The sequence below is a fragment of the Staurois parvus genome, unplaced genomic scaffold (assembly GCF_062004578.1).
Source record: "Staurois parvus isolate SC_StPar_1 unplaced genomic scaffold, SC_StPar_1.0 ptg000130l, whole genome shotgun sequence".
Lineage (NCBI taxonomy): Eukaryota > Metazoa > Chordata > Amphibia > Anura > Ranidae > Staurois > Staurois parvus.
This window is the reverse complement of record NW_028317926.1, coordinates 2,834,673-2,847,805: the sequence shown is the minus strand read 5'-3', so window position 1 is coordinate 2,847,805 and position 13,133 is coordinate 2,834,673. Positions and strand designations below refer to the sequence as shown.

Below are 13,133 nucleotides of genomic sequence, written 5' to 3'. Positions count from 1 at the left end.
CTGTTTTTGGTAGAAATTATTTTTCTACATGGCAAATAATTTACTGGCAGGTGTAGTAGAGTAATAGAAATCCAACAGACCCAACAGTCATGACATGCATGCTGCTGATTCTGTGTAATTGAATCACTAATTGAAAGGGGCATGTTCAAAATAATAGCAGTGTGGAGTTCTATTAGTGAGGTCATTCATTCTTTGAAACACAGGTGGCAATTATTGCCCTTATTTAAGGAAGGAAGGCAGCAAATGTTGTACATGCTGGTTACAGTGCATTTCTCTCTGAAATTCTGAGGAAAATGGGTCGTTCCAGACATTGTTCAGAAGAACAGCGTACCTTGATTAAAAAGTTGATTGGAGAGGGGAAAACATATAAAGAAGTGCAGAAAATGATAGGCTGCTCAGCTAAAATGATCGCAAATGCTTTAAAATGGCAACCAAAACCTGAAAGACGTGGAAGAAAGCGAAAAACTACCATTCAAATGGATAGAAGAATAGCCAAAATGGCATGGCAAGGACTCAGCCAACAATCAGCTCTAGGAAGATCAAAGAAGGTCTAAAGAAATGGCGCAACATTTTGTGGACTGATGAAAGTAAGATTGTTCTTTTTGGGTCTAGTGGCCGGAGACAGTTTGTCAGACGACCCCCAAACACTGAATTCAAGCCACAATACACTGTGAAGACAGTGAAGCATGGTTGCGCAAGCATCATGATATGGGGATGTTTCTCATGCTACGGTGTTGGGCCTATTTATCGCATACCAGGGATCATGGATCAGTTTGAATACATCAGAATACTTGAAGAGGTCATGCTGCCTTATGCTGAAGAGGAAATGCCCTTGAAATGGGTGTTCCAACAAGGGTGCCATTGTCTAGCCTGTAGAGGTCTGTGTGTCCCTCCATGGATATGCCTCCCCAGACCATCTCTGACTCAGCATCTAAATGGTCATGCTGAGCGATGTTACAGGCAGCATAACATTCTCCACGGCTTCTCCAGACCCTTTCACATGTGCTCAGGGTGAACCTGCTCTCATCTGAGAAAAGCACAAGGCACCAGTGGCAGACCTGCCAATTCTGGTGTTCAATGGCAAATACCAATCGAACTCTATGGTAGTCTGTTTCTGATTGTTTGGTCAGAGACTTTCACACCAGTGGCCTGCTGGAGGTCATTTTGTAGGGCTCTGGCAGGGCTCATCCTGTTCCTCCTTGCACAAAGGAGCAGATACTGGTCCTGCTGATGGGTTGAGAACCTTCTACGGCCCTGTCCAGCTCTCCTAGAGTAACTGCCTGTCTCCTGGAATCTCCTCCATGCTCTTGAGACTTTGCTGAGAGACACAGCAAAGCTTCTGGCAATGATACGTATTTATGTGCCATCCTGGAGGAGCTGGGCTGCCGGGGCAACCTCTGCTGTAGGGTCCAGCTGACTCCTCATGTTATCTGTAGTGACACTGACCCTAGCCAAAACTAGTGAAAAACAGTCAGAAAAGATGAGTATGGAAAAAATATCAGTGCCCTTCACCTGTAAAACCATTCCTGTTTTGGACATTGTCTCATTTTAGCCCATCTAGTACACCGGCTGTTAATTTCATTAACACTAAAGCAGCTGAAACTGATTAATAACCCCTTCTACTTCTTAACTGACCAGATCAATATCCCAGGAGTTTAATTGACTTGATGCTATACTCTGTTTAAAAAGTGTTCATTTAATATTTTTTTAGCAGTGTAATATTGTTTTTTTTTCTGTTTAGTTGAATCACATATTGTTGATAGCACAATAATTTCATAGTGTCCTAGTGTTAATTTATAGAATACGGGAAATTCCATTTAAAGCTTACCATGTCAGAATTAACTCTTAAAATATTGCACATAAATGATTGGAGATAGCCATGAACTAAGTAACATTTAATATAGACTTTGGTTTCAGCGCTTACAAAAAAAAAAAAATCACACCAAAATTTGTATTTCTAAAAACATAATAATTTATTTAATACACAAAGGAAATGATAAAAACATACATCTATGTAAAGTAACATTAAAGTTACTAAACCGACATTCGTAAAATCAGTGTATATGCAGTAAAGCATGCTTGTTATACTCATTGTGGAACCTAAGCGGTTAATCCTCTGCACTGTGCAAAAAGGCTGTTTGATCCTGTCTTCTCTGATCCTCCCCTTCTGCTGTCTCCAATCCATCTGCTGACAGTATAGAGCTCTTGGAGTCACTATGCGCATGCTCAGTTTGGTGTGTATTGCTAGAGAGTTTTTTTGGGAGGGTGCATGTGATCAGCACAGGGTCAATCAGCGCTGTTCCAGACAGAAGGTCACGGGTCATGCAACCTCATTGGAAAGTGAGAGGAGAACAAAAACTCCTCCTACAAGCTTTAACCAGTTCTCAGCTGGATACTGATAGAAGTCTCAAGACTGCTCTATACTGCCGATGAGAAAAGGTATTAAGCAGTTTATATTTACTAAAATAATTGCATTTCCATGTTGTGTGTACTGTGGGAGACCAGATATATTGAATACAGGGTCCTGGGTTTAGTAAAACTTTAGGCGTATAAAGCATCCTACTGTCATACACTATACAGACAAATATAAAACAGTATATCCATGCAAAGTTACTTCCTTCTGAAGAATGTAATGTTTCAGCAGGCTTCCTTTCCTTTACATGGTTATGTTACATAGTATCACTGACAGCAACAAAGCTAGAAGAACAACAGGCTTGTTGTTGAAAGGTGCAGTCAGTGTTGTTAAAACTGGTTTTAATAAATGACATATTTCCATGATAGTGATTAGTGGTAACCATTAGCAATAGCCCTACAGTATTTTTTATAATTATATTCAGAACTAAAAACCTGCCCCTTTCCTATGACATCATACTTACAATGCAGCCAAAGTTTTTGAAGGGTTATCCTAACAGGAAAGGCTGAATCGCTGTTCTTCATGTACCAGATATGTGGAATGGTACACATGGAACTTATAGGCTCCTGCCATGCTTTTATGCCCTTCAGTGAAATCAGAGGGGGGCTGAAAAAAGGTTCCACCTGTAAAACAGCTTACATAGTACAGGAGCAGGGGCGGACTGACAACTCATGGGGCCCCCGGGCAATAGGGGATCATGGGGCCCCTGTGTCCTTGACCAAACTCAAAAAAGCCTATGAAAAAGGTACCAGGGGCATCTCATGGGGCCCCCTACTGACCCCGGGCCCTCGGGCAGTGCCCGAGTTTCCAAATGGTCAGTCCGCCCCTGTACAGGAGGGTCTTCTTTTGAGACTTCTCAGGATTTCCCTAGAAGTCCCAATAAACTCTCCTTCACCTAGGTGCCATGGGAAGAAGCTTGTTCTGTTTTGAATTTATTTCTACATTTATGTCTGCATTTTTAATGGGTGGGTGGGTGGGAGTAAAACAGAGGCATTTCATGATGATTATTATCTATTTATTACAGGTACATATATAGCGCAGTCAATTTGCACAGGGCTTTACATATATATTGTACGTTCACATCAGTTCCTGCCCTAAAGGAGCGTACAATCTAAGATACCTATCTGACTTACATACACATACTAGGGCCAATTGAAACAAGAGCCAATTAATGTACCAGCATGTCTTTGGGGTATGGGAGAAAACCAGAGTACCAAGAGGAAACCCACACAGGCACAGAGAGAACATGCAAACTATAGGCAGGTAGTGTCGTGGTTTTCTTGAAAAAAGATTATTTTGCCAGGAAAGCCTGAGTCCCTATTCCCTTAAATGAGTTTTGGGCTTTGGTTTGTATGTATGATTCATTTGCTATTTGATTACATGGTATACAATGAACTGCTACGTACTTTTCATAAGAGCTTTTCTTGTACTCACTGTTTTATTTGCTTTTTGTCTGCTGTGTTCATATATCGTGTAACTCTCCTTGCTTGGGCAAAATCTGAATATTTATGTATTATTATTCCTTACATGCACTTGTCAGGATGTTAGACATAGGGGACATATCCTAAACGACCAAAGGGTCACTTGTAAACAAAGTCCATGCCATAAAAAAGAGCAAAAAAAAGACCTTTCCTTTGCTCTGCAACTATTCAACATTTTCAGGCATAAAAAAGACATAAAAAGCTTAATTAAGGCATAAAAAAGGCATAAAAAGACATAAAAGGCAAAAAAAGACCTTTTGTTTGGTCTGCAAATATTTAACATTTTCAGGATCCCCCTGCAGCACGCTATAGTTCCACCAACTGATTCATATGTCACAATTGGATGTATGAACCAGCCAGAGTAACCGGTAGGGGGAGCAGATAGTCAACAAACCTAGAGCTGTTGAATACCTGTAGCGGATAGGGAGCAGTGAAGAGTTTGATGACAAGAGCCACCAGAAAGGTAAGTATGGACTTTGTTTACAAGTGACCCTGTGGTGACATGATCATTTTAACTCCCAGAATCATGCTGCATGGGAGTTTAGGTATGACTGATGCTGTTGTATATCCATGTCTACATATTTTACTATGACTGCTTATTTATTTATTATTATAAACAGGTACAATGTGTAGCAATTGTTCTTCCTGAGCTTTTTACATCTATCTAGCATTTGCTTCCTAAACATCAAGAAGTGAGGGCCTTATTATTTATTTATTATTTATTACAGGTACTTTTATAGCGCCATCAATTTAGGCAGCGCTTTACATATATATTGAACATTCACATCAGTCCCTAACCCTCAAAGAGCGTACAGTCTGTAAGAATCTGTCACTTCTGAAGCTGGTCACACATTTTGCAGACTAATTGTACAATATACCACATAAAAAAAAATACATGGAAATGTAAATTTGAGTTCTTAAATAAGTTATAAAAAGTTCCATTAGATCCAAGCAGATTGATTAAAGTGACACTAAGCCTAGGTTCACTCTTATGCTGTGTGGGAAACGCTGCCATCCGTGCATGTTTCCCATACTGCATTCCAATTGCACTGCCTTGTAGTTTGCTGCAGGTATCAATACAAATTTATGACACCCCAAACGCAAATGTGTTTGCCTGCACTGGAATACACAGGACCATGCGATCCAGTTGCAGTGCAGCTCCAAAAAAAGTGCATGTATGTCAATGGTGAGAGATGGTGTGACTTGAGCCCATTCAAAATGAATTGCATGTGAATTACGTAGGAATACAGTGAAGTTTCTGTGCAATTCACATGCGGTTCATAGTGTGAACTGAGGCTAAACTGTATCCAATTAAAGGCTATATGATCTATTTTTCATGAAATTGTTTCTTACTGAATTTTTCTGCCTCCATGTAATGTCCTTTATGGCCTTTTAAATCCCCCTCACATCCATTAGAACCAGCGAGAGAGAGTGTGCAGCTGTCAACTCCAACCTGTGATGTCAAGGATGAGCAGGGCCGATATGTGTTTCAGGGGCTCCATCCCCTTCATCAAGCAAGCATTGCATAGACAAACAGCCAGCATTTATACATTGCTGGCCAGGGAAGACGGTGACAAGGAGCAGGACCAATTGGAACCACTGCACATGCCGTAGTTCCAATTGGTCCTGCCCCTTGCCACCTTTTTCCCAGCTGGCACTGTATAAATGCCGGTTAATTCCCTATAAGTGAGTTGTTTTCAAAAGGGGGTGAAGCCCGTGAAACACATATCAGCCCCACCCATCCCTGTCATCACAGGTTGGACTTGACAGCTGCACTCTCTCCCATTGCAGCTATGTCCCCCGCCGGCTTGTTCACCAATCCCTGGCTGTGCTAGATGTGCACACTGCTGCAGGTCCTGTATGAAACACACTCCTGAATTCTGCACTCTGTATGTAACGCATCCCTGAATCCTGCACTCTGTGCATAACGCATTCCTGAATCCTGCACTCTGTATGAAACGCACTCCTGAACCTTTGCACTCTGTATGTAATGCATACCTGAGTCCTGCACTCTGTATGAAATGCACTCCTGAATCCTTAACTCTGTATGAAACACACTCCTGAATTATGCACTCTGTATGAAACGCACTCCTGAACCTTTACACTCTGTATGTAATGCATGCCTGAATCCTGCACTCTGTATGAAATGCATTCCTGAATCCTGCACTCTGTATGAAACACACTCCTGAATCCTGCACTCTGTATGAAACACACTCCTGAATTATGCACTCTGTATGAAACGCACTCCTGAACCTTTACACTCTGTATGTAATGCATGCCTGAATCCTGCACTCTGTATGAAATGCATTCCTGAATCCTGCACTCTGTATGAAACACACTCCTGAATCCTGCACTCTGTATGAAACACACTCCTGAATCCTGCACTCTGTATGAAACGCACTCCTGAATCCTGCACTCTGTATGAAATGCATTCCTGAATCCTGCACTCTGTATGAAACACACTCCTGAATCCTGCACTCTGTATGAAACGCACTCCTGAATCCTGCACTCTGTATGAAACACACTCCTGAATCCTGCACTCTGTATGAAACACACTCCTGAATCCTGCACTCTGTATGAAACACACTCCTGAATCCTGCACTCTGTATGAAACACACTCCTGAATCCTGCACTCTGTATGAAACGCACTCCTGAATCCTGCACTCTGTATGAAACACACTCCTGAATCCTGCACTCTGTATGAAACACACTCCTGAATCCTGCACTCTGTATGAAATGCATTCCTGAATCCTGCACTCTGTATGAAACACACTCCTGAATCCTGCACTCTGTATGAAACGCACTCCTGAATCCTGCACTCTGTTTGAAATGCACTCCTGACTCTTGCACTCTGTACATAACGCATGCCTGAATCCTGCACCCTGTATGAAACGCACTCCTGAATCCTGCACTCTGTATGAAATGCACTCCTGACTCCTGCACTCTGTACATAACGCATGCCTGAATCCTGCACCCTGTATGAAACGCATTCCTGAATCCTGCACTCTGTATGAAATGCACTCCTGACTCCTGCACTCTGTACATAACACATGCCTGAATCCTGCACCCTGTATGAAACGCACTCCTGAATTCTGCACTCTGTACATAACGCATCCCTAAATCCTGAACCCTGTATGAAACGCACTCCTGAATACTGCACTCTGTACATAACGCATCCCTGAATCCTGCACCCTGTATGAAATGCACTCCTGAATACTGCACTCTGTACATAACAAATCCCTGAATCCCTCCACACTTTGTGTAATGCACTCTTCCACAGTTTGTGCAAAACCATTTGCAATGGAAGCTTTTTATACTTTTTTTTTAATTATTGTGCTGGCATTTGTGTCTTGCTTGTGACACAGCAATCAAAGCATATTTGATAGGTACAAGGAAGCCCTCGTTTTGTTTAACCACACCCCCTTCACCCCTCTCACTGTTAAGTATTTGGCCACACCCATTTTTGCCATGGCGCAGGTCACACCCTCCCTCAAGTATCCCCCATTCTGAAGTTGAAAAGTTTGGAGGTATGCATGTGCACTGTCCTATGCACACTGTCCCATAGACCATAGTCCTTAGTTCATGTCAGGAGCGAGCAAGAGAGGGTGACTATGTTCCTATATACAGTGGTACCATGGAGAGCGAACATAGCCATGTTCTAACAAAAAGTCAGGCTACAGCAGCAGGAAAGAATAGGAATTTGAAGACTTGGAGGAGGCTGAGAGCAATAGAATGAACCTTTCTGAATTTAGAATACATACTTGAATAGATTTTTTTTAACTTTAAGCCTATCATGCAACCTATTGACAACCTAAAGCTGGAAGATTGTAAAATCAGGGTGTATCATGTGGCCAGTACAAGAGCTATTATCTCATCACAACTGCTAAGAAGACTAAAACTTGCCCTGGAAATAATAGCACTGGAATGTTTCAATCTGTTTGAAGTAATTGCAGTTGTCAGTGTTGGTTCTGATACTTTTATATTCCAGAACACTTTAGTGATCACAGATGCTTCTCTCATTAAAGCAAAACATACTTGTAAAATGTATGGTATAAAGCATAAATACAACAGTAAATCTAAATCTAAATCAACCTGTCAAAGTACTTGTTTTAAGTAAAGCAATCAAGAGAAGCTTTATCTTTTTCATCAGCAGTTTACAGATTGTGATCTAGAGGTGCCATATCACAAATTACATTTGATGCAAAAATAAATATTCAAAGTGGACCTGTAACCCAAACTTTTTTTATTTTGAATTGATTAGGGAATAGTTTGAATCTCTGTTGTTGTTTTTTTTGTAAACCTTTGTGGTTGTAAACCTTAACATATACCCAGTGAAGTGACTAGCCTCAGGTAATACACAGAGAAGAAATAAATCCTCCTATATAAGTTGTACCTATCTATCTGCAGTCTTCTCATCTCTACATCCAATCAAAGTGCAGAATGTATAAAGCTTGGCTGGGAGTTCAGAAAGAAGGGGACAAAGAGCTAAAATTACACACTGCAGAACTCAGTGAGGAGAGCTCTGAGAGCTGATTGGAAGAAAAAGACACACACCCCTCCACACAAACAGAACTGAGATTGTCAATCTGCTGGAGCTCCCTCCCCTGTCACCAGTTTTCTTTTGGTGTCAGGAAACCTTGCCAGAAATTATTATTGCTGATAGCAGAGGAATGAAGCAGCAGCAGAGAGAAATTACACTTAGTGCTCTGCATAGAGACAAGTGCATACTATGGAGGGAAATGCTTTGTTCATATTTCAACCATTTTAAATCTTGTTAGGGATATTTCCCCAACTTCACTTTCTGTCCTGGAGACAGAACAGGATGTGATTAGAAATCTCCCCAAAGTTAAGGTAAATCACCTCTTACATAAAAAGATGTTACTGGAATAGGTGTTTACATTGGCAGATTTCCCCTTGCCTCCTGTTCCATGGACAAATGTCTAGGTCTCCTGCCACTTTCTATCTCAGTGACAATGTTAACCCCTTGATGGCAAGCGCATGCAAATATGTGTGCGCTTGGCATCAAGGGGTTATGCATCTCTGCGTCTGGGCCTTGACACCGAGCGGCCACATATTTGCATGCAATTAGAAAATACATATGTGCTGAGAGCGCACGCCCTATGCGCTCCCAGCACATATGTCCATAACTCACGGAAAGGTCCCGATCTCCCCTTTCGATCTGGACCTTTTCCAGTCATGTGACCACCGTGATGGCGAATCACAGCGGTCATATGACTCTAAAACCCCGCCCGCCTCCTGGCTTCTAAAACTTTTAAAGGGCTGGGAGGCGCCGGTACAAACTGGTTAAGCAGAACCAATAGATGGGTGCCTGATGGACGCAGACAGTACTAAAAACCTAAAATTCAACACCATGTCCCACAGTGCTGCCCACAGTCGGTCATAGAATGTGATGCCATGTGAATCTAAAATCAAAGAAATAGCCAGCACTCCTTCAACACCCAAATTAAAAAAAGAAGTTTTAGTTGCGTAAACGAAATATGCAGCTAAAACCTCTGTTTTCATGCAAAACAATGATTAAAGCAACAATCTTAAAGGGCCGGGAGGCGCCGGTACAAACTGGTTAAGCAGAACCAATAGATGGGTGCCTGATGGACGCAGACAGTACTAAAAACCTAAAATTCAACACCATGTCCCACAGTGCTGCCCACAGTCGGTCATAGAATGTGATGCCATGTGAATCTAAAATCAAAGAAATAGCCAGCACTCCTTCAACACCCGAATTAAAAAAGAAGTTTTAGTTGCGTAAACGAAATATGCAGCTAAAACCTCTGTTTTCTTGCAAAGTGCTAGCTATTTCTGGGATTTAAAGGATAAAAACCTGACAGACGTTCTCAGTGATCCCACTACAAACAAAGATAGTATTGTCTAGAGATACACTTAAACAATGATTAAAGCAACAATCTTTGAAGTATAGTAATAATCTGTTGGATGGTTTTCAGATTTGTTTTATTGCTTGGAGGTTTGCCAGCTCCAAAGTTAATAAATCTTTGCATTAAAGTGTATCTGTATGCAAAACCCTTTTTGTCTTTTGGTAAAGTGGGGAAGGGTTAAACCCTCTGTCAAAGTTTTTTTGTTTTCTTGGTCCCCATTGAGGAGATTCACCTTCTCCATTTGTACTGGTGACCATTGTCAATCAGAAAGAAAGTGAGGTGAAATCCAACAATTTGGAGTTGTCTCCAGAACAAGAGGTACATTGTTCAATGGGGACTCTTTTGGACGGATTGATCAGGGAATTGCCCTCACTTTTGAGATAATTCCTCAAATTTCCTGTTGCATCTCTTGGACAGGAAGTGAATGGAAACTCTTCCAATCGTACACAGAAAGAAAAAACAAATCCTGGTAGGGGGTTTAACCCTTCCGTATTCTATCCATGTTTACACTTTATTAAACACAACAGCAAAACATATCCTAATAAACAATACTTTATGCCAACTTGAAGGATATGCTTTCCAATACGTAGAATTCCTTGTACACATGTAGGTTTATACAGTAAAGCAATCAATAGAGCAATAACTCTTATCAATCAGATTATGTTTTCTAAAATTTAAGTCTGTAAAATGAGCACATTTTCACCCTACTTAATATACCTGTCAAATTACTAATTACAGTATGTCAAACACATAGTGGTCTATGTATAAAAAAATTGCCATCTGGATGTCTCAAAGAGGCTCCCTGAAAGCTTGCCATATTGTTTGTAGTATGAATATTTCCTATATTCATCAGCTCCATCTAGTGGCAAAAATGCAGTATTTTTTTATTGGGGTATCTCAGGAAAATACTGCATTATAGCAACTAGCTGGAGCTGACAAATATAGGACGTCATCATATTACAAACAATATAGTGATTATTCGTGGTGCCTGTGTGAATTCTTAACCCCTTCCTGAAAACGCCTCCCAGACCTTTAAGAGGATCTGAATGTCAGGAGGTGGAGGCGGGCATTCTGATCATGGGACCACTGGGATTGGCTGTCATATTGGAAATTCTGAAGGGCCCTCTGCACACTGGTATATACCCTTTCAAGCAGATTTTGCAATAAAAAGGGATATTTGGTTCACACAAATTGCAATACATGTTTAAGCTGGCCAACTGTGCCAATGTAATCCCTCTCTGGCCAGTCCTACTCTGCTCTGCCTATGCAAATGCTACTGTGGACACAATGCCAATATAAGGGAAAAGACAAAGTGGGAGAGAGCTACCAGGTCTAGGTCTGGCTACTGACCCACAATACAATAAAAAAGATATACCTATGCTCAAATCCCAACAGCTAGTACATGCATTTATCCATCAGGTACTAAAGGGGTGTAACCACATATTAACACTAGAAATTATGAAGGGCCCTCTGCACACTGGTATATACCCTTTTAAGCAGACTCTGCAATAAATAGGAATATTTGGTTCACACAGGGGCGGACTGACCATTTGGAAACTCGGGCACTGCCCGAGGGCCCGGGGTCAGTAGGGGGCCCCATGAGATGCCCCTGGTACCTTTTTCATAGGCTTTATTGAGTTTGGGCAAGGACACAGGGGCCCCATGATCCCCTATTGCCCAGGGGCCCCATGAGTTGTCAGTCCGCCCCTGGGTTCACACATATTGCAATACATGTTTAAGCTGGCCAACTGTGTCAAAGTAATCCCTCTATGGCCAGTCCTACTCTGCTCTGCCTACTGTGGACACAATGCCAATATAGGGGAAAAGACAAAGTGGGGGAGAGCTACCAGGTCTAGGTCTGGCTACTGACCCACAATACAATAAATAAGATATACCTGTGCTCAAATCCCAATAGCTAGTACACGCATTTATAAATGCATGTACTAGCTATTGGGATTTGAGCACAGGTGTATCTTGTTTTTTGGCTGTCACATTGGTCACATGATCGGAAAGCTCCTGATCGCAAGTATGCATCGGGAGCCTTCCGGTACACATTTGGTACTGTGCTGGGAGCGTACAAGGAGTACGCTTTGAGCACAGATTTTAGGTTTTAAAGGCTCCATATATGCGGCCACTGGAAGTTAAAGGCCACCAGCTGAGAGGCTGCATATATCCATACGTCCAGAGGGAAGAGGTTAAGACATTCACACAGCAAATGTTTATGCTTCGACCCCTTAATTTGCTACCTTAAATTCATAGTTCACCAAAATAATTTTTAGCCACAAATAAATTCTTGTAGGGTGAATCACCATTCTCCTCTACCAATCCAAAAGAGAAAGTGAGACCCATTCCTAATGGCTGTAAGAGTTGGATGGAGCTAGGTATGGAGGTGCAAATATCTCCAACAGAAGTCCCAGTATATAAAAAATAAGACATATTGACATTTTAAATGTAACCAATGGCAAGGGCTATGCCAGGCTTATGTTGATGGTCAAGAAAAATATGTAATGTTTACTAAGTAGTCATTTCATTGATTGATTGATATTTTTCTTTGTAGCAGGATCTTCTACTGGACGGTATGCTGTTCTGCCAAACAGACCCGTCATTGATCCCACCCATCGGATAAATGACAGAGATTACATGGGATGGATGGATTTTGGCCGTCGTAGTGCTGAAGAATATGAATACTCTTCTTAAAACACCTTTACCTTTAAAGCAGGCTCCATTTTCTGTACATACGAAATAAATTAATTTGTCGTCTTTACAAATCAGTGTTTTAAACATATATTTATTATGTACTTGTTGTAAATTTGTTTGTAAAACTAAGCAATGAAATACACATATGCAGAATTTTCCAGAAAACATTATCTTCTTAATTTTGTCTTTTTTCAAGTGTTTCTTTCAGCTTCTTACCATGATACAAATATACCATATTAAAAATTATTTCGTTTAACATCTCTTGTCAATCCAAGTTGCTGGGGTATTACACAATAAACTGTAGATGAAAATCTGTTCTACTAAATGATAATATAAGTTTTCATTTGCAATTCTGATTAACTTCATTCAATACACACTGGCCATACATGAGTCATATTTTTTTTAATTCAACCATTTATTTTTTCATCCCTCCTGCTGGGCGATTTCACTACCATCAGAAAACACTCATCAGCATCACCAGCTATAGCCCGGAAAATTTTCCAAAAGTCCGGTTGCACACAAGTCGTTCGATAGATCAACTTTTGTACAACCAGCCTGCCCATATATGGATTAATATTCCACTGGTCCCTGCTGAACTGGCCAAATTTCGATCCAGGTACGACCAGCTTAACATTGGCAGGATTACTGTAT

General features: G+C 41.1%; 1 protein-coding gene across 4 annotated transcripts in view; it reads left to right on the top strand.

Moving 5' to 3' along the window:
• CCK (cholecystokinin) overlaps positions 1-12,807 on the top strand; it is a 38,543-nt gene extending 25,736 nt beyond the window's left edge. For 3 of the 4 annotated variants that reach the window (XM_089672518.1, XM_089672516.1, XM_089672517.1), the window contains exon 3: positions 12,343-12,807. In XM_089672518.1, the coding sequence (XP_089528644.1) occupies positions 12,343-12,482 (140 nt within the window). In that variant the 3' untranslated portion in view covers positions 12,483-12,807. The remainder of the gene's footprint in view (positions 1-12,342) is intronic. The other variant, XM_089672519.1, reaches the window with a different exon arrangement.
• Positions 12,808-13,133: the final 326 nt, after the last annotated feature.